General features: G+C 43.1%; 1 protein-coding gene across 7 annotated transcripts in view; it reads left to right on the top strand.

Moving 5' to 3' along the window:
- The window catches only part of DENND4C (DENN domain containing 4C), a 108,949-nt gene that overhangs the window by 69,669 nt on the left and 17,355 nt on the right, over nucleotides 1-21,925 (top strand). For 3 of the 7 annotated variants that reach the window (XM_005297680.4, XM_024105404.3, XM_042850543.2), the window contains exons 14-25: nucleotides 449-484; nucleotides 632-762; nucleotides 1,680-1,812; nucleotides 2,336-2,542; nucleotides 5,540-5,668; nucleotides 6,571-6,715; nucleotides 7,070-7,216; nucleotides 9,814-9,939; nucleotides 12,834-12,968; nucleotides 14,514-15,670; nucleotides 19,223-19,403; nucleotides 21,031-21,140. In XM_005297680.4, the coding sequence (XP_005297737.1) occupies nucleotides 449-484; nucleotides 632-762; nucleotides 1,680-1,812; nucleotides 2,336-2,542; nucleotides 5,540-5,668; nucleotides 6,571-6,715; nucleotides 7,070-7,216; nucleotides 9,814-9,939; nucleotides 12,834-12,968; nucleotides 14,514-15,670; nucleotides 19,223-19,403; nucleotides 21,031-21,140 (2,637 nt within the window). Of the gene's footprint in view, nucleotides 1-448; nucleotides 485-631; nucleotides 763-1,679; nucleotides 1,813-2,335; nucleotides 2,543-5,539; nucleotides 5,669-6,570; nucleotides 6,716-7,069; nucleotides 7,217-9,813; nucleotides 9,940-12,833; nucleotides 12,969-14,513; nucleotides 15,675-19,222; nucleotides 19,404-21,030; nucleotides 21,141-21,925 lie in introns of all 7 variants that reach the window. The other 4 variants (XM_005297681.4, XM_065549456.1, XM_005297682.4 and 1 more) reach the window with 4 other exon arrangements.

Here is a 21,925-nt window from a genome sequence, read left to right as displayed (position 1 = left end):
TCAATAATTAAGGCATTTATTTATTTAAGTGCTTTTTATTAAAATAGTATCTTGGTTTCTGGCTCAATTTTTTTAGGATCCTGGAATGACTCTCTTGCTCCTAACTATTGAATTAATGTATTATTGGGTAGGAAGTGTTTTCTTGGAGATAATATAACTAAGCTAAAATAAAGGAAGAGAAGTTTCATTTTCTAGAATTAGGATTGCTTATTTAGCCTGCTGACATGACTGACCTGAAGCTTGTTGAGAGAGCCTGCCCCTTTAGCTTTCAGTGAAAGGAAGGAGTATTTGTAATGGAGATTATTTGCATTCAAAGTAATATGACAGTGTAATTTGATTCTCTTGGTAGCTCAGTAGAAGAAACAACTTCCGTGAAAAATATGTATATGTAAAAATACTTGGAGCTTCTTATAAAACAAAAAACTAACTAACTTTTCCCTCTTTCTAGCTTTTTCCTGATAAAGGAACAGAAAAGGGAGAGAAGGTACTTGTCTCCTTTATATTTGTTTTCAGGGGTTTCTGATGGCAAAGTAGAAGTGAAAATATAATGCGAGTGGGAGTCGTGTTTGAATATGTAGAAGAACTATTAATAATGTTGAAACTGGTGTTTTGTCCTGATACTAATTTGCAGGTTGATGTAGATTCTGCAGAAGATACACGCTTAATTGAGCTTGATGAGTCACAGAAAAGTGAACACACAGTGTTTATAATGCCACCAGAACCTCCCCCTGATGATGGACAGGCCCGAGCACCTAAGTACAGGTATATTGCAAACTAACAAAGGTGCTGAGGCTCTAGAAAACGAATGAGTCAAGTGAAATGGGGACTTATCTCTTTAAACATGAGTGCACATAGCTATTGCATCTTGCTTTAAGCCCCTACCTAAACTTGCAGTGTTTTAGATATAAAAAGACACTGACAACTTGAATTCTGGTTAGTTTCTGCAATCTGGTAGTAGTTTTTCTTTTTTTCCTTTTAAATACCAGCTATTGATCACCACCTGGAAATCCTTATTTGTAATTACATTTCCCTATGTATGTTCCATGTTTTCTTCCCCTGCTGGTGCTGTGTGCATATAACACCAACTGCAATGGAGTATGCCTGTTTCAGTCAGGGTAGCTAGTGAAACTGCACAGGACCACTGAATACACACCATAGACTGCCGGCACGGGATCTGTCCTTTTGGATGCCCTGTGCTCTTTAACTGGATCCCATGAGTCCAAAGGGTGGTAGAACCTGCCCCTCTCCTCCCACTGTGGCTATTCTGCCACCTCCAGCCCCATGGCAGGAGATTCCTAATTCTCCTGTCTTCCCTGCCCTGTGAAATGTTTGGAGGTTTCAGGGTTGCTCCTGCTTCCAGCTGCTCTCTCCTGATTCTACCAGCCACTGAGGTATGGAGGCCTTGCTGACTCACCGGTCTCCTGTCTCTGCTGGGCTCATGGATCAAAGGGGAGTCCTTCGAATGTCTTCCCCCTAACCTTCTCTCAACAGGAAGAGCCTTCCTGTCCTTACAATTACTCCCATTTTGTTGGGTTCTTTACAAAACATTCTTTGATCTCAATGTGCTGATCCCTTCAGCTTGCATGTGGAAGACCTTTGCACCAAGTATTTAAAGTTGGAGCAGAACAACTAAAAGATTTGGAAATTTAAATGACACTTCACTTTTCTTTTTTTAATAGCTATAAAAACTTCCCAAGACTAGATTTTGAGCTCTTCGACAGTCCACAGGAGCTCAAGCTTTCATTCAACAGGCACCCAGCTGGAGGTAACATTTCAAATAGTCCAGCACTCATGGCAAAGAGGACAAAACAGGTAAGATTTTTAACTAGTGCTCCCTTTATATAATAGTGTGTGTGAGCATCAAAAACTACATTGGTGTTGGGTCGAATTGTTACTACCCATTTATGCTAGAAGTTAGTGTGGTGTTTAAAGAATAGATGTTTGTAACTTTGAAAACAGATGTATGTGTAGAGGAACGAATCAAAATAAATAGGAATTTACAGAGGCAGTGCTTCCTGTATCTAAGGCTATACTTCAGAGCCAAACATGTGTTGGTGTTTATGATATAATACATGCTATAATAAAGAAAGTTGGAGCAGATTTGAAGTGGTATTAGTATGCATTCTCTTCCCCACCTTATGAAGAGCTTTACACAAGGGAGACTCTGATGAGAAATACAGCTTAACATTCATGTTTGCATGGTTTCCTCCAGGACAGTGAGCTGCAGGATCCCATTTTAAGAAAGCTAGTATCTGATTTAAAGAAATTTTCCTCCAAATTCAAGGTGTTTTGTATTTTGTGTGTTTATATCCTTTTTGTTTTCTGCCTTTTACAGGAGATAAAAACTGCCCATAAATTAGCCAAGAAGTATTACACAAACCCACCACTGTGGGCTAAGTGCCTGTATAGTCACTGTTATAGCCTATGGTTCATTTGTCTGCCAGCCTACATCAGAGTTTCCCATCCCAAAGTCAGAGCACTGCAACAGGCATATGACATTCTTATTAAAATGAGGAAAACCAATGTGGAACCACTAGATGAGGCAAGTACCCCCCTTCTTCCACCCCCCCCCCCAAACCCCCCACACCTATTCAGTGGGATTAAGGTACAAGAACATGTTAATCATCAACTGTTAATGTTTCACTTCTAAAAATAAGTAAAGTTCAAGCTTGCTACCTAGCTTACAACTTTTTTGTTTTTAAACCTTTTTTTTAATTATTTTTATTAAAGCCTTGTTGAAATAACGTGCTGAAAGCTGTGCAGTTAGTTTGGGAAGCTGGAAATTAAAATAAATTTTCAACACTATCATGCTAGCGGGGGCAGGTGTGCCATAAATTGGAGGGTGAGGTTTATCACCCCTCCTGAGATTATTGGTGCAGAAAGCATCAACCATCCACCTAAGATTCTGCCAGAGCAAGCCATCTTGAAAATAGTATCATATAGCTCTTGTAAATATGACTATATTTTCAGGTTATAAGTGTTTTGGCAGTATCTGTCACTGTCCAATGTAGAATTTAATCTACAAGGCAGTACTGGTTACAGTTGAGTGTTTGTTCATTTTGTCCTCAAATGTCTGTTTTTGAAGTAACTTAAAACCAAAATAACAATGGGCTCTTCTCACTAAATGTACATTTTTGAGTGTTTTTTTTTTTAATTTGCTGTTTGAAGTAACCTATGCAGAAAGTGTGACCAACATGTCAGACCTGGCTGTAAAATAGACTAGTACTATTCTGGGAAACTTGGATGGCTCAGAGGTGAATACACTGAAAATGTCCCTTGGTCTAAAGCCTCTTATCTCCAGGCATATAGGAACTACTGATCTGAGTTGAATTTGAACTAGGAATTATCTTGTGACTGCTAATTGGCCTACTTGAAATTAGACTAATGGTCCCAGTACATTCCCAGTGGACGAGTATCAATCTCACAAAAAACACTTCCACAGTTGCATTAACTAGTAACCTCATACTGTGTCTCATTAGAGAAACCCAGGGATTTAGTGGGCATAGAGATGGGGTTTCTCTCCCTCCTGATTCAGGGTTGAGGCACCTTGATAAGAGAAGATGGGGAAGCTAGTACTGAGGTAGCCTGTGTTCTACATGCTTTTTGTAGAGAGATTTGCTGCTGTCACCCTACTCTATCTTACATGAGTGCTAAAATTCACATACTATTTTTGCTCTTACCCTTACTCTTGCATCACATTTAACATAAAGGTGGATTGCTTTCACTGTTCAGAAAGATTTCTGTGCAAAAACAATCATTGTTTTTTTGCAATTTTCTTGCTTTGTGTTGCAGTGTGAAATGAGATTTCCCCCACAGGCTGTAATTTACCATAAAATAACTCTTTGAAAGTCATTTTCACTAATTTCTCTAAAACCACTAAATATGTCCCGTTTTAGAATTCAGTTAATTATTTATTTATTTTGGTAACCATGGCTAGTATTCTGTAGCTTTGCACAGAAATAAGCTTAGTAAAATTTATCTTTGCACAATCTCATTTTAGTGAAGGGGGGCACCCTTCAGGGCATGGATTGAATTTAATGGGGGTAGATACAGTTGTGACTTTGGGAATATAGATTCTCACACACCAAATTTTAAAAGGCACAAAAACATTAATTTATTCAAGTCTGAAGCCATGCTAAATTTAAAAGATGACACTGATACATATTGCTAAAATGTTTTACATTTTTCTGTTATGTCTGAAGCAGGCTAATCCTTAAAAACTTGAAAATAGCTTTCCTGATAACTTGTCCTTTTCCATCTGGCAATCAGATATGTATAGGGTTACCATATTTGAACATTCAAAAAAGAGGACACTCCATGGGGGGGTGTCGGCCCCGCCCCCAGTCCACCCCTGCTCCTCCCACGCTCCGCCCCCAGTCTGCCCCAGGTCCCACTCCCTCCCCACTTGGCCCTGCCACCACACCCCTCCTCACACCCTGGCCCACCACTGGCTTGCTGCGTCCCTCCTCAGTCCCCCACCCACAGCTCGCCTCCTCCCACCTGCCACTCACCTCCTCACTCCCCTGCCAGAAACCCCCATGCCTACCCCCGAGAACCCCCGCCTGCCTCTGGCTCACCACTTCCTGCCTCCTCACCCCCACCCACCCACCCACCTCTGGCTCCTCGCCGCTCGCCTCTTCAACCCCCCATCCCCCACCTGCCGCTGGCTTGCCACCCGCCTCCTCACTCTCCCGCCCGCTGTTGGCTCGCTCGCCTCTTCACCACCCGCTGGTGGCTCACCGCTCACCACTTGCCTCCTCACCCGTCACCAGCCAGCCACTGGCTCCCTCGCCGCTTGCCTCTTCATCACCCCCTACCCGCTCACCTACTCACCCCCCCCACCCGTTGCTGGCTCACCGCTTGCCTCTTCACCCCGCACCACTCACCAACTCGCCCCTCCTGCCGAAGGTCCCTCTGGCTCCTAGGATCAGGGGCAGCCAAGGGGTCTCAATGTGCTGCGCCCACCACAAGCACGAGCTCCGGGGCTCCCATTGGCCGGGGCTTTCAGGCGGCAGCAGCAGCCTGAGTCGGGGGGGGGCGGAAAGTTGCTTCGGGCCCCGCGGTGGAGAGTGGCGGGAGCCAGGAAAGTTCCTGACCATTGCCATCTGGCTGGCTCTGCAGGAAACCTTCGCGGCGCCGACCCCTACGGGCGATTACCTGAACCTGGGAGTTGTAAGTTGCAGCCACTCAGGGTCCCCTTCCCCTCGCTAGGGTTACCATACATCTGTATTTTCCCGGACGTTTTTAGATACTTAAAAATTTCTCCCGGATGATTTAAGAACTATAAAGCCGAACATGTCCAGGAAAATATGGATGTATGGTAACCCTAGATATGTATAATGGAGTAAATGTGAGTATCCTCAGCAGTGTTCCCTGATGCCAACATGATCGTCTTACTGATTAATTTGTGCTCCCTCTCCTGGCCGTTGAGGATTATACGTTGAATAGTAGTTTTTGTGTGCCTTTTCTCTCTTGCAGACTTCAGTACTTGTAATGTTCCTTGAAATTGACCATGTTATGGGTTTCTCAATCTTATTAGGTGTGCTATAGAGTTGTAATGCAGCTCTGCGGACTTTGTGGTCATCCTGTTCAGGCTGTGAGAGTCCTGTTTGAAATGAAAATGGCTGGAGTACAGCCGAATGCAATCACCTATGGTTATTACAACAAGGTAAGAGATCTCTTAGTGAAGCTGGGGCAGGTAAGCAGTCACTTACTTGACACTGTTGTCACTCTCATTGTCTTTGTCCTACTTTCCTCAGTTGCGTTGTGGAGGCTGATAATCTTGAATTGTTTTCATGTAGATCTTCTTGTTTTGTTTATTGGCTGGCTGGCTGCCTGATTGGGCTTGCTGGATACACAGACTTAAAATTTACTTATTTTCATGGCTCTGTGCATACTTCACTTTTTACATTTTTCTGTATGTATATATATCTGAGAGTTCTTTGCCTGAGTTGGTTAACCAAATATGCTGTTGAAATTTAACTGCGGTCTCTTCCAATTTTTATCATGCCTAAGTCTTGGAACAGGCCCATAATTAGGGTATATGGCTGAGGATGGGGGATCAAAGAGGTGGTGAAATAGCTTCTTCCCACACATACAACATACAAAAAATCAGGTCAAATTATAACTCTGCAGACACCAGTCTGCTGTCTTCTAATTCTGTGACACAGCAGATAGAATTGCTGACCTTCCTTTTGGTGAAGGGTGCAGTTCTGCTTCTGCTACTTTGAGAGATCCACAAGCTGAGAGGGAACGTCGCAGTGCATGTAAATCACTTCAGCTGAAGTCAGTGGGAGTGGAGGGCTTAGTGGGGCTCTTGTTGGTACTGCATTGTAAATAACAAATATGCATCCCACAGTCTATTTAAATGGTGCTTTTCACAATCGAATGTTCGTCATTCAGGATTGGTGTTCTACGCACAACCTTGAGACCAGGGGAGAAGGGCTCTTAAAAAAAATCAGTTTTAAAATGTTTGCATTTCACATCTTAAGAGAGCAGTTTTTCTGTAGAGGGTAAGAGGGCAAGCTTACTGACTAAGCAGTAACTACCATAATGCCTTTGATTTTGCAGGCAGTTTTGGAAAGTCATTGGCCTAGCAGTAACCGCAGTGGTATCTTTCTGTGGACGAAGGTACAGAATGTGGTCCGTGGCGTAGCACAATTTAGGCAATGCCTAAAAAAAGCAACAAGGAGCTCACAGGTGTCTGTGATATCAGGTAATGTATAAATAGTGACTGAAATGGATTCACTTCTGCTGAACTAGAATAGGATTTGCATTCTAATTGATTGCTGCTAGCATGATATTGTATGTGTGTATTTTCTAAATGTTTCCAAGTAAGGAATATTTTTCTAAAGTGCATAAAAATAGGCTGCTGCCAAGTTTATGGTCAGTGATATGAGGGTGTCTCACATTGAAAACTAAATTGCTTTGGTCCCTTACTCCATATCCTAATTATATTTATGTAACTATAAGTATCTGCTGTGAGCTGGAAAGGTTTGATTGACTTATTTAAAGTTTGACAAGTTTTCAAATCTTCTCTTTACTGACTAGCTCTCGTTCATATCTCTAGCTCCTCGGAATGCCACGGGTGGAAGTGATGGGGACACGGTGAGCCATGGTAGCGTGGATAGTTCTAATGATGCTAACAGTGGGGAGCACACACTCTTCGTCAGAGACTTAGTCAGGCTTGATTCCATTGATAATCACTCTAGCACAGGTACTAGAGTCTGCTGGGTTTCACTACTAACAATTCCACCAACAGCAAACTCCTCTCTCATTTCCTGCTGATTCTTTCCTCCCTAAAGACTTTCCCCCTCTTTCTGAGGTTGTGTGATATGAATGGCTGAATCAATATACTTGTAGAAAAGGAAGTATACAGTAGTTGCAGGATATTCCTCTTTATTGCACATTGGTACTCCATGATCCATGTAGAGTAAACCATGGCACAATGACTAACTCTTTAAACTGATTTTTTGTAATTGTATTGCTGGTGAAGCAGTCACATGGTCCATATTTTATTTTGTCAGGTTTTTTTTAAGAGAACTCTCCAAGCCTCTAATTATGAGCATTAGCAATTCTTGCTGGCAATTACTCACGCACACGACTGATAAAATCTACTGGATTAAAACAAACTGTGCATGTAAACTCTCATTTGTGTTTACAAGTGAGGGTGCAAAAATTGCTCAGACATAATTGGAGACCATTGTTTTCAAATCTGTCTTTAATATTAATTGAGGGTAATTAAAATTCCAGAATCCGGTATGTATGTTTGATCACTGTAGTGCATACTTTATAAATTACAGTTTGCAAACTGCTACCATGGTTTTCAGAACTTCAGAATTAAAATAGTAAATTATCTGAACTTTGTCATACATATAATCTTTGGGAGAGTGTCTGAGAGTGGAAAGACTTTTGAAAATCCAGAGAAGAGCTCTGCACTGAATATGGTGTGTACTCGAACAGACAAATTAGAATGAAATAATTCAGCTCCAGAAAATTACCTGAGGTGACAGGTTACCAAAAGCGTTCATCTACTTTCCTTCCCTATTGTAAATCTGATTATACCCCAGACCATACATTCAACTAAACCTCCTATATATTCGTGCATCACAGGACCTATTGTGCATATGGTTGTCGCACACCCTTTTTCATTTTTTAATATCTTGAATCTTCCTTTAAAGAGAACTTGTACTTGTCTAGATGACTGAACTTTCCTTCTCTCTGCTCTTTGTTACTCTGCTTCTTGCTCTGCGTTCTCTTGGTGCTGCATTTGTCCTTGGCTGTCATGGTGTGGGGTGCAGACTTGTATGGTGTGAAGTCTTGGATGCACATGTGCATTAATTCTGCCTTTTGAGTGTTACTGCTGCAGGTAAATTTCCCATTTATTAATAGGTTATATTCACTGATGTGCAAGGAGGGTGTGGGGGGAGATTTGTACATGGCTAAAGTGGTGATAGAAGAAAATAAAGATCAAACTTTCTTATCGAGTTGCTTGTAGAATAGACCCAAAACATAAATTGGTAGTTACTTAGGCTTTTTTAACTCTTATCAATTCTATTCTCCATGTATGTTCTATGGAGATATCAGGCATTCAAAACAAGTTTGTTATTCAGCTCTGTAACTACTAAGGAGCCAGGCGAAATTTCTTTAGTACTTGAGGGTAATTTGCATTGTACTTTTGTGTTTTGAAACAAGCTCATGTATCCAAAGACTTGCTAATAGGCAGGTTTAGGCAATAGATCTCAACATGCTGTATGTTATGCTATGGAATGAATCCTATCTGTTCCCTGTTAACACTGTTTCCATCATAAAAGTTCCTTTTTGGGTGCAAAAAGAGCACAGACGTTATGATAGCTGAGTTTTGGGTTTCTATAAAGTTGACGAGCTGTCTAGGCTGACCACTTTATAGTAACAAGGTGGGTGAGGTGGTAATTTCTTTTTATTGGACCAACTTCTGTTAGTGAGAGAGACAAGATTTCGAGGTACACAGATCTTTTCTTCAGGCCTGGGAAAGGTACTGAGTATGTCACAGCTAAATACAAGATCCGACAGAGTTTAGCATAGGTAGTTAGCATATATATTGTAAGGGACCATTCAAGATGAAGTGGCCCATTGACACCCATGTAGTCTTAGGACAAAAAGTGGGTTAGTGAGTTACAGGTTGTTGTAATAAGCCATACATCCAGTGTCTTTATTAAGACCATGATTTTTAGTGTCTAACAAAGTTATAAATTTAAGCTCCCAGGCTCATCTTTTGAAGGTGTTGTGCAGGTTTCCTTTGAGGGTGAGGACTGATAGGTCAGATATAGAGTGATTGCTTTGTGAAAAGTGTGCACCCCCAGGTGATATAGTGAGTGTTGTCATTTTTCTGAGAGTTCATTCCAGAGCAAAGTGATTCTGTCTGGTTTCTGTGGTGTTTGGGGTTCTGGTTCATGCAGTGTACAAAATTTCAATCATCCCTGCCTTTCAGATGAGCTACCATAGTATACTGGTGGGGATGCACTTAGCAAATTGTGTAGTGTACAAGTCATTGAGAATGTACTATACTGTAGTATATTGTGGCAAATAAACTATTAAACCTAAAATAGGCTTTTTCATTCTTGTCTTTGCTATTGTTTTCTGCTTTTACCATTATCAATTAAATACTGTGTGTATGTTTTGTGTGCTAGGCATTGGTGATCTCCTGACTCAATATTTTTAGCAAAAACTAGATGTAGCACAAACAAGTTGCACTTTAATATTTTAACGTGCAACAGAATTTCTCAGTTTAAAACAGAAAACTGTTAGATTACTTGCTTGTATTCTTTTCAACAGGGGGTCAGTCAGACCAAGGCTATGGATCCAAGGATGAACTCATAAGGGATGATGGAGATAATCTTCTTGCAGCTGAGACACTAGCAGAAAAAGATTCTTCTTGTATAATGGAAGACCTAACAGGAGGTCAAGTATTTAGATTTACATTGATAGGGGTTTATTTTTAAATTTGTCCAGTCCATTTAAAACATTCAGAAGGCTTTTAATAAATGTAATTCACAAAACTACAGTCACCACCTGATTGGCTTTTATTATTCTTGTTTATTTCCTGTCCAAGGGATCAATTAAAGTATAGCTATATCATAACTGGGTTGCTGGCTTGAGTCCAGTCCATGTCAGTAATGACCACAAACAACCATTTTTAATTAACTGTTCTGTGGCCTATTTGAAATTAGTAATGGTGAGCCTAAGTCCAGTTCCCATATCACATTTGGCACTCTTATCTGCAGGGAAGCAAAGGACAGCATGGGTGTGGAGAAGATTCCTTTGGTTTCACCCTGTGTCAGGGCTCATAGTTAAGGCTATGTTTTATATTATGGAGGTTATGAAGTCTGCTTCAGCCCCAGGGGCTCTCAGGATTCTGGAGCTGACAGCCAGTGGGGTGGGGTGGGGGTGGGGGAAAGTTTCCTTGACAGGTGACAGACTCCTGAGGGGGCCCTTCTCAGGGTTCCAGGGACAGACGAGAGCCTCACGTGGGGAGAGGGGGATGCCTTGGGCGAGCAGCTCAGGTGTCCCGTTTTCTCTTTAGGAAATATGGTTACCCTGCAGCTCCCAGCCGCCATGGTTGGAGGTGGAACCCCACAGCTCCCAGACACCACAGTGGTGGGGAAAACCATGGAGCCTCAGCAGCAAAAGTCAGACAGGTCATGGCTTCCATGAATTTTTATTTATTGCCCGTGACTTGTCCATGGCTTTTACTAAAAATAACTATGACAAAATCTAAGCCTTACTCATAGTCATAGAATTTAAGGCCAGAAGGGTTCCCAGATCATCTAGTCTAACCTCTTGTATATCCCAGCCCACCAGTACCACTCAGTACCTCCACACTAAACCCATCAACTGAAATGAGACTGAGATATTACAACCCTCAGGAGTCTTCCCATTGATAGACCTCCAGTAATAGTTAAGCTTGTGCTGCCATTGCCATGTCACTCTGCTTTGTGAGCAGAGAACACGAGGATTATCAGTCTGGCAGCTCTCACCATCACTAAATTCACTTCAAAAAGAAATATATTTAAAGCTGTCATATTTGATAAAATGGAGATGCCATGGCAGAATGTGTGTGACTTGACCAAACCTCCATTGCTCTTTTTATAAAGCTTCTAGACCTTTCACATTGGTATGTAAGTGCTTATCAGTGTTGATGGATATACTTAAGGCATGTCTACACTACAAACTTAAGTTGACCTGTTAGGTCAATTTACAGCCACTGCAGTGGTTCCTGTCCGCACTGCCCTCCTTCTGTTGGTGGTGCTCATCCTCACCAGGAGTGCTTCCACTGACTTAAGAGGGGCAGTGTGGAGGGCTGAGAGCCTGGCATGCCCCCTGGGAGCCCATCTGCCTCCCTCCCCCTCTGGCTCTCTGCTGGGAGCCCGGGCGGCAGCTGAGCTCTAGGTAGAGCTGCGCCCCCTCTCTCACTCCCCCTCTCCCCTCCGCGCTGGGTGACAGTCCCAGCTGTAAGCCCAGCTTTCTTGTCAATTTCATGGCTCCAGCCAATGTACGTAGCCCGTGGTGTCTACACAGACACTGCATTGTCCTGATTACACCAACATAAGCCCTATGCCTCCCATGGAGGTGGAGTTATGTCGGTGTAGGAGGGCACTTGCATCGGCAGGAGCAAGACTGTAGTGTAGACACTGACATAATTAAGTCAACATAAGCTGTCTTACATCAGCCTAACTCTGTAGTGTAGACCAGGCCTTGTTAATTAGCATAACAACCTTCTAGATTATGCTGTGTACAACTAGAATCAATTGCCCACTTCTTAGAACTAATATTGCCTTTCATCTTCAAAGTGCTTTACAAACATTAATCCCCAAGGCAAGTAGTAGTTCCCTAAATACTGAAGTTAAATGACTTGCTCATGATACCGTTCCCTGGATTGGTCAATGGAGTAGAAGTAAGAGACCTGGGTTCTAGTCCCAATTCTGTCATTGACCTGCTTTGTGACCTTGGAGAACTCAGTTTTCAGTCTTGTCTACTTAGATTTTAAGCTCTTCACTGCAGTGTCTGCCTCTTACTGTGTGTTTGTAAAGGTGTAGCACAATGGGACCCTAATTTCAGTTGGAATCTAATCTATTATTAGTACGAACGCAGATGAAATCTGAATTAGTGAGTTCTAGAATCTTTATACTAGCTCCCTGTCCTGTTCTTAACCATCCTTCTCAAGGAAGTCTACCAGATAGGTCCAAGGTGACTTGATGTCACAGTTGGGTATTGTAGTTGCCTTTCAGTGTCAATGTGACTCGGAACAATGCCTGATGTTGTCTATGCTAAGAATGATACCAAGGCACAATACAAGTGAAGAACCTAATTATCTCTTGTTTTTATGGATCCTTTTCTTGGTTTTCTGTAGACATTTTCCTGTAGTTTGAAGAACCATCTATTTTTTTTCTTTTTGAACACATTAAGCTGGAGTTATAGGCATAATTTATATGTGCGAGCACTCTTGGGTTATGAAGCAACAATTGCTGTTCACAATAATATAACCACTTATACAAAATCCATATATGAAGGTCTGAGAATGTTTGTTCCTACTTACACTTTATGCTGCCTGCAATACTTCATCCACACGGTGCAGCTGGTGAGAGAAAACCTGTTCTTATAGAGCCAAATCCTGCAGGCTGTGGAATGTATTAATTTAATTGCAAGAAATGCTCAGCGCCTAGAAAGATTGGCATCTATGGGCACTGTACTAAGAGAACAGCTTGTACATTTTATCGAAAATGTATCTTCCAAAACAATGCAGATAAAGTTATTTGTTTAGACCGCATAATTAAAGGTGGGTTTTCTTACTCTAGAAGTTGGTGGTACTGGTGAAAAGCATCAGCAGAGTGCAGAACCTCATAGTTCAGCAGAACCACCTGCTTGGGGAAGCAGTATTGTGAAAGTTCCATCTGGCATTTTTGATAGCACTGGCAGGAAAAACAGCAGTGGTGAGTCACTGAGTATATTGTTTATCACAATTGTTATCAACAAAATTTGAAATTGCCTCTGGCTTCTTGTAATTTGTTTAACTTGGATGTTTGGTAAATGGAATCTTGAGCTGACAGTATGGTCCCAGGTACAGGACAGTGCACTGGGGAGTCAGGAGACTTGGGTTGTATGCCTCGCTCTGCCACTGACCTGCTGTGTCCCCTTGGGTAAGTCATTTCACCACTCTGCACCTCTGTTTTGTATCTGTAAAATGGCAATAATATTTGCCTTCCCCTGTAAAGCACTTTGAGATTTATGGATGGAAAACGCTATGAAAGAGGCAGTATTGTTGTGACTACTGCCAATTGTTGGTGGATGGTCTTTTGTCCTGATAAGTGGAATTACCAATTACTAGAAGACACCATTTTAACTTTAACGTTACTATCTGGGATTTGCAGAGATGTAGCACGTTTGTCACTTTATTGTGATGCCCATGGAGTGGACGTTCTCTGTCCTGTGATAGGAATACAGCTTACTACCGGCTACCCAGTGTTGGTGGCAGGGACAGCTGCAAGAGTCCCAGAGTGCTAGGTCAGCATGTAACTGGTGTGGGAAGATTGAGTCTGACTCAGGCGGTGGTAAAGCACCTCATAGACTTGCTGCACATGTCAGCTAAGGGAACTGACAGCTGTTAAAAGAACAGACAGAATCAGTGTGAGATTGAGACACATACAGACCTAAGCACCTTTAAATCACCTAGTGGGGTCCCATTGAAGTAGTATTACTATACCCACTAAGCAGTCGTTACTGCCGTTACGTTTCATTAGGCTTACATTAATTGTCTGGGTAATCTTGATTGAAGTGGGGTGTACTGTAATATTCAGAGGTTTGGTGCTCTCAGTACAAAGGCAACTTCAGGCATAAGCTAAGAAGAAGGCTATTAAAGAAGGAATCTGGAGTAGCGCTAGGACTACTATGGTGAATTCCTGACAGACCAATCCCAAATTACTCTTCTCCAGTTATGGTGATCTTTTCTCCAAAAGCACGTATCTATGTTCTTGACACATGCAGTAGATGTCTTTGGGACTTAAATTCTCCCCAGAATTATTTGTCCTGCGTGCTTCAGTGTTGTTTTGGAAGCAGTGCCACAGCCAATGCAAAAAAACCCCAATCTTCTGAGAGCTAAAGACATTGGCAATAAACTGAGCATAGAGAGGGTAGAGTCCACCCTTTTTGGGAAAAGAAATGATGCAGAGTGAAGCAGGTGGACCACTGAGCTTGGTGGAAAGAGGGAGTGACAAATGTCCATCTTTGCTTGGTGCCTGCTCATGCAGGCTAATAGTATGCATCAGTAACTAAAGCACTAACTTTAGCTTTAATCTTTCCACATGTAATTTGTGACTAGTGGTACTTTTGTAGAATTGCTCTAAAGTATATTTACCACTTTCTTATTAGGAAACTTGTAAATAACCCAGACCATATGATCTTCATTTAAATTATTTCCTTAGCAGTATGTGTTGGGGGAAAACAAGGTATCACATTAATGCCATGTGCTTTCTTTTTAGGAACTGCATCTAGCCCACTCTTTATAAGTCAGGATCCAGTTGAAGATTCAGTCTTTCATGATGCTTCTCCCAAGAAAACAGGTGAAAAAGGGCAGAAGAGACAAAAGCTCTTTTCAGAGAGGAGCTGCAGTTTTAGCACTGAAAGCAGAGCAGGTATGCTGCTGAAGAAAGGCAGTTTGGACTTGAGCTCTAGTGAAATAGCAATAATGATGGGAGCAGATGCCAAGATCCTCACAGCAGCTTTATCCGGGGCCAAAACTTCACCCCCTCACACTAGTAAATCCAGTAGCTTTGACGGTATGGGTGACCAGCAGGTCTCTGGGCTGAGTGGCACCAGGACTCACGTGAGCGAAGGTGCTCAGGAGCTAGAGCTTAAGTCTTCACCAGTGCTGAAGGAGCCTGAGGAAGGGCAAGAGCACCTTGAGAACGGAGGTGAGGACAGTGCAGCCAGAGCTGAAAACGTTCATGCCAAACTTCTGGATGGTAATCAGCCCCCAAACCAGAAAACAGATGCCAGAGATGCAATGACTAAAAGGAATAGCTTCTGTGGAGTGATTAAGCCTGTTGAAAGGGAAGATGTTGAAGTGGGCTTGGACCCTTTATCTTTGCTGGCTACGGAGAGTATAGAACCAAAACCCTCAGAGCCTGAAGAAAAGATTGTGTCACCAGTTGTAGCACGTAATCTGGCAGATGAAATAGAAAGCTATATGAATCTAAAGAGCCCCCTGGGTAGCAAGTCTTCCAGCATGGAGCTTCACAGGCAAGAGAGCAGAGAAGCAGCAGCCCCTAGTACACTTAGTTGCTCCCAAGAGAGGAGATCAAGCTTACCTTCAGATTCTGTCCCACCAGCCCCAGAGAAGAGTGAAAATCGGAAAAGTCCTTTAGTTTCCAGGTCTAAAACCTTTACGGGGCGACCAAAGCATCAAACCCATTCACGAGTTCAAAAGGAGCGGCCTCCATCATTAAGGGCGTTGGGTCGCTCTTCACAGCATGGCTCATTGGGGTCTGTGGTAACAAGTTTATCCAATCTGAAGCTAGACAATATACTCTCTGGACCGAAAATAGATGTTCTGAAGTCTGGAATGAAACAAGCAGCTAATGTAGCCAGTAGGATGTGGGGCTCTGTAACCTCACAATATAACTACTCGGATGATGAGGCAAGTAGATTTTAGTTTGATATTTCCTGTGCAGAAGGGGGCATTGCTATTCAAGATATTTGACTATTTAAAGTGCCTTATTTTTTTTATAATCTACTTATTCAATTTTTATTTTTTGTTGAGTCAATAAATTTTTGGTGGGTGTGTGTGTGTGTGTGTGTGTGTGTGTGTGTTAGCACTAGAGATAAAACTATGGCCTGGCATTCTCAGCAATTGTTTTATTTAAGAAACTGTGAGCAAAAATCACTTTGAAGTGGACATCATTTATCAAAACACTTCATGAAACCAGATCAAGATTTATTACATTATTATATGACACTATATGTGATTTTCCCTCCCCTCCCCCCCAAGGGCTTTTGTAGTGAAGATAAATTGAATTCCAGAGTTTAAAGAAGCTAAATTGGTGGCAGATTGGGGATTTAAAAACAAAATTTGTAGAGGATATCCAGGCAGTATGATTAAACAGCATCCTTCAGGAATTTGGAGAAAAAAAAAATTAGGAGAATGGGGAGAGGGGACTAAACTGATTCAAGGGAAGGCACTAGAACTCAATCCAAAGGAGAGGCATGATTTTTTTAAATCTCTTCTCTCCTCTCCTTCCCCTACCTCCCAATGCACGTTATGTCCTTATATCTGTAAATATATTTATATTTCCCCTTTTGAAAAGACTCTTGATCCAATTTTCCTCTCTAGCTGCTGTCTCTCTTTCTCCTAAGTTTTCTCTCTAAATTCCTGGAGCATATTATTTACTCATACTGCCTGGATTCCCTCTCTTCCAATTTTCTGTTTTTAATCCCCACCGTAGCTTCTGTTCTTTCCACTCTATTTTAAACAGTCCTAACCAAGGTCACTATTAGTATCTTTTAACTAAATCTAAAACGCGCAGCTTTTTTTTTTTTGGCCTTGTCAACACTGGTTTTCCACTTGTGAGGTAACTCCCTTCTCTTCATGTGTCAGTATAATAATGCCTGCATCTGTAATTTTCACTCCATGCATCTGAAGAAGTGGGTTTTTTACCCACGAAAGCTTATGCCCAAATAAATCTGTTAATCTTTAAGGTGCCACCGGACTCTTTGTAGCTTTTCCTTAGTCTTCTTGATCTGTCTGATGCCTATGACAATTATCACTTACTCCTTTCCTTTCCTTCCTCACTTGGCTTCCATGACTGGGTTTTCCTGGCTGTTTTTCTACCTTGCTGATTTTTCCCTCAGTATTTCCTTTAATAATACTTCATCATTTCACCTCCCCTCCTATTTTGGCATCCCTCCGATGTTCTGTTCTCAGTCCCTGTCTCTCTTTGTATCCCTGTACTGAGAATTCTATATCTTTCTCCACTATCAAGTCTTGCATCTTAATTAGCTGCCTCTCTGTCCTGTCCTTCTCCTCTGGGATGTCCCATACAAACTCTGACTGTTCAAAATTGAGCTTCTTGTCCTTTCTTTCTCATCCCTGTCCTTTGCCACCCTTCTCTGCTGTTTAACAACTACTGTCCTCCGTGTCTCCCACGATCACAACTTCTAGGTCAGGGGTCAGCAACCTTTCAGAAGTGGTGTGCCAAGTTCACTGTAATTTAAGGTTTCCTGTGCCAGTAATACATTTTAATGTTTGTAGAAGGTCTCTCTCTGTCTATATTATATAAATAAAGTATTGTTGTATTTAAAGTAAATAAGGTTTCTTAAAATATTTAAGAAGCTTCATTTAAAATAAAATTAAAATGCAGATCTTATCAATTTAGTGTGATCCTTGCCTGGGATCCTTGTCTGGGGTTCCAGCCGCTGGCCCTGCTCAGCCCACTGCCGGTCTGGGGGTCCAGCCACTGGCCCTGCTCAGCCGGCAGTGGGCTGAGTGGGCCGGTGGCAGGCTGAGCAGGGCCGGTGGGGGGCTGAGTGGCTCAGTCCGCTGCCAGTCTGGGGTGCCCGGCAGCACTCAGCCTGCTGCCGGTCTGGGGTTCGGCTGCTGGCCCCTTGCCAGTCGGGGTCCCAGCTGGCGGCCCTGCTCAGCCTCCTGCCGGCCTGGGTGAGCAGAACCCCAGGCTGGTAGCAGGCTGAGGGGGGCCGGCGGTCGGGATCCCAGCTGGCAGGAGCTGACGGGACGGAACCCCAGACTGGCAGTGGGCTGAGTGGTTCAGCCCGCTGCTGGTCTGGGGTCCCAGCCACCAGCCCCGCTCAGCCCGCTGCCAGCTGAGTGAATGGAACCCCAGACCGGCAGCAGGCTGAGCAGGGCTGGTGGTTGGAACCCCAGACAAGGATCCCAGACCCTGCTCAGCCCGCTGCAGGTCTGGGCTGAGTGGGGCCAGTGGCCGGGACCTCAGACCGGCAGCGGGCTGAGCGGCTCAGTCTGCTGCCGGTCTGAGGTCCCGGCCGCTGGCTCCACTCAGCCCGCTGCCAGCTTGGGGTTCCATTCACCCAGGCTGGCAGGAGGCTGAGCGGGGCCGCCAGCTGGGACCCCGACTGGCAAGGGGCTGGCAGCCGGAACCCCAGACCAGCAGTAGGCTAAGTGCTGCTGGCACCCCAGACTGGCAGCGGACTGAGCCACTCAGCCTGCTGCCGGCTGAGTGAATGGAACCCCAGGCCGGCAGCAGGCTCAGCGGCTCAGCTCGCCGCCACTCTGGGGCTCTGGCCGCCGGCTCCTGCCAGCTGGGGTCTCAGCCGCTGGTCTGCTCAGCCCACTGCCAGCCTGGGGTTCCTTGGGGGTCCCCAGGCCAGCAGTGGGCACGGAGTGGGGCCAGCGGCCGGGACCCCGGCTGGCAACAGGGCAGCAGCCGGAACCCCAGAGCGGCGGTGGGCTGAGCCACTCAGCCTGCTGCCGCGTGCCATCAAAAATCAGCTCGTGTGCCACCGGTTGCCGTCCCCTTTTCTAGGTCATCTTTCTGACTCTTCCCTATATCCAGTATCCAAAACTGTAACTTTTGCTTTTTTTGGTCTTTCTGCCATTCTCCTCTGTCCCCCTCCAATCTATCTGAAATGCAATTGCTGAAATAATCTTCTCCTGCCATTCTAACTGTTGTCACTCCACTCTTTAGATCCCCTTTTATTTCTTTTTACCAGAAACTCTGTTTGTCCTCACTTCCAAGGCCCTACAGACTTTCTTACCCTCACCTATGTCTGTGTTCTCCTTTACTTCAACTACCATTCCTTTCTTTTTCTCCTGCTTTTGCCCTTAGTACTCCCTATTTTTTGTCTCCCCGCCTTGGACTTTGCACCTGTTTTTTCTCACTGATTCTGCACCTGGAAACAATCAATGTTCTGTTTTGTCACGAATATTCTCCTCCTTCAAATCCTTTCTTAAAACTCTCTTCTGTCAGCTCTCCTTACCACCAGTAGTCTGCGGTGTCCTTCCTGCCATGAGCCCTTAGCCAATATGTTTTCTTGCTGGTATGACTTGCCTCACTTGGACTGTATGGGTCGGGATGACGTAATCTGTTTTGTAAAGAAAGTGTAAACCTGTAGTGCTGCATGAATTACTTTTAAATAATGATTAAATGTCAAAGAAATATACGTGGTTCTGAAAATACTGGAAAAAAATGTTAAGTTCCTTCTTTTTGAATTAAAGGAAGAAACCCATCGACCAGACTTCACCTTTCCTCCTGGTTTTGAAGATCATATCTTAGGAGACAATCTGTCATCAAAACCAGGAATCCCTGGGTTAGTAACCAGTGAACTCACACAAAGCACTACCAGTCTTGGCAGCAGCAACAGCAGCGGAGATGTAGGGAAACAGCACTACACAACAGGTTTGAATTTTTCCTTCTTAATTCACTATTTTTGGAATATAATGAAAAGGGGAAGCTGCTGTTCATCAATACAAGAGTGAAATGGCTCAATGCACTGGGATCAGTAGCACTATCAAACACAAGAATTCATCTGCAAATGTGAGTTGATACACTTTGGAAAGACTAATAGCCTTCTCTTATAAGTACAACATAGTGAATACATCTTTGTTATGTAGAACAAAATATGTTCATGGTGCTTTGTACAAGATGGTCAGCTATAACAGGATTTCCTGAGTCTGGAGAGCCTGGAAGATATTACATCTTTTTCTTTTTTTGTCTAATTCTTATAGCTATGCTAAACCTACTTATTCATATAAAATCAGTGTTCTATACATGAGTATCCCCAGAATATTAATATTAATAATTAATAAATAAAAAATGAGCAGCCAGATTTTTCAAAGAACTCTCATTTAGCCATCTAAATGATGTGGCCAGATCTTCAAAAGTGCACAGCACCATTTTGAACAATAGGAGCTGCTGGGTGCTGAGTTGTTGTGAAGCTCTGAAGTGGTTAGTGGGTATATCTGAGTGTGTACGTTGTTGGTGTCTTCTTCTCAGTTCTAAAACTGAATGAACTTTGATATCCTCAGTGATCAGGATTACAAACCACTCTGGCCCAGGACAGGAAGGGGCTAATGGTCTATCCTGGGTATTGGGACTTAAATTCGCCCAATCCTGCAACATCTACTACAAATGTTAAGTGGAGGGAGGGCCTTCCATAAACCTCTCATCAGGAGGGAATATTATATAAGGGAGAAGAGTCAGGTTTGGAGAGCAGCTGCCCTAATCAGGGCAACGCACATGCCTAGAGGGAGATGGATTGCAGACCTAAGGATTGCAGCCTGCAGATGGGGGACTTCCCTTGGAAAGGAAAGGCTCAGTCAAGACTGCCTGCTGTGAGTGGCAGAAGTTGACCAGGACTCTGAACAAATGGGACTAATGGGGGTTTCCTCTCTGGAACTGATCCCAGCCTATACTCCACTTGGGCAGCAGGATTTTGATGGTTTTGCTAGTTTTTTTCTTTTTTTTTTTTTCCGGTTTAATAAAGAAGTTGACCTCCCCCTCAACCCTTAGTATCACCCACAGGCTTATCCTATTTTTTTGGCTCAGCCAAAACCAGTGAGCGCCTGATGTGACACTTGCACCCCTAGCTTGGTGTTTCTTCTCATTGGTTTCCTTTTCTTGTGTGGCTATATCAATATTCAAGAGATGTAGGCATTGTACAATAACAAATACTTGGACAATTCTTTTTGCTCTTCAACTTCCTTTTTCTTTGGTGCAATCTGTTAGACATACCATTCCTATTACTTTTCCTTCCCCCCCTCCCCCCAATTTCCTTGTGCCAATATATCATATATTTATTAATGATGCACAAAAACTACTTGGAAATGCTGATGGCAAATATAGGACTCTATAGCAGCAATATTGTTATGTAAACATTACAATAAACTTACTCATACAGAACCTTGGAATTAATTCTTCTGTAGTCTTGGCAATGTCACTTTTTTTCTGGGTTAGTGAAACTATCCATTTGAAGAAAAATAAACTTAATTTACGTTGGATAAAGAATCTAACTACTCCTATACAGGTGAGGTTTCGTTCCCAAGAAGTATGAAAGGTCTGGATTCTGAGAAGTCAGAACATGGATCCTCCCACAATACCAGTTTGTCCAGCATCTTCCAGAACTGTGCAATGGAGGTAAAATGATGTCTAAGTTTTTATTTTAAAAAATATTTTGGTATGAAGAAACACACTTAGTATATGGGTTTCTTATATTCTCATGGTGCAAAATGCCCTTTCATTCTTTTAACTTCATTAGGAAGAATTCAACACCTTTAGGGTCAAATCCTACAATAATTTTAAATGCAAATGAATTTAAATAAACAAGGGGGGGGGAGAGGGGACAACCAAGTTCCTTCAGAATCATTCTTCTTTGATGACTACTCCTTACTAAGGCCATGTCTTCACTTACACTGCTTTGGTCGATGCAGCGGGGGTCGATTTAGCAGGTTTGGTGAAGACCTGCTAAATCAACAGCAGAGTGCTCTCCGGTTGACTCCAGTACTCCATGGAAGCGAGAAGAGTAAGGTAAGTTGAAGGGAAAGTGTCTCCTGTTGATGCAGCACAGTGTAGATACCGTGGTAAGTCGACCTAAGCTATGTTGACTCCAGTTATGTTATTCACATGGCTGGAGTAGTGTAACTTAGGTTGACTTACTGAGGTAGTGTAGACAAGGCCTAATGGGAAACTGAATTAGCATGCTACCATCAGCATCTCCCATTGCTGCCTATTGGTGCATTTTAACCTTTTGTTTGATGTCTACATGACTAACACAAACAGCTTTGCCTCATGATAGCAGTTCCTGCAGCTCTTTCAATTCAGGTATCCGGGACCCAAACAGTCTCTCTGTTTTAAACAACTGTTTGATCTCCTGGAGGATTGAGGAGCCTATCTAACTGTTGCACTACACAGTGTGATGAAAA

This window comes from Chrysemys picta, chromosome 6, assembly GCF_011386835.1.
Source record: "Chrysemys picta bellii isolate R12L10 chromosome 6, ASM1138683v2, whole genome shotgun sequence".
Classification (NCBI taxonomy): Eukaryota; Metazoa; Chordata; order Testudines; family Emydidae; genus Chrysemys; species Chrysemys picta.
Note: the sequence above shows the minus strand (reverse complement) of the source record. Positions and strands in the feature narration are given on the sequence as shown.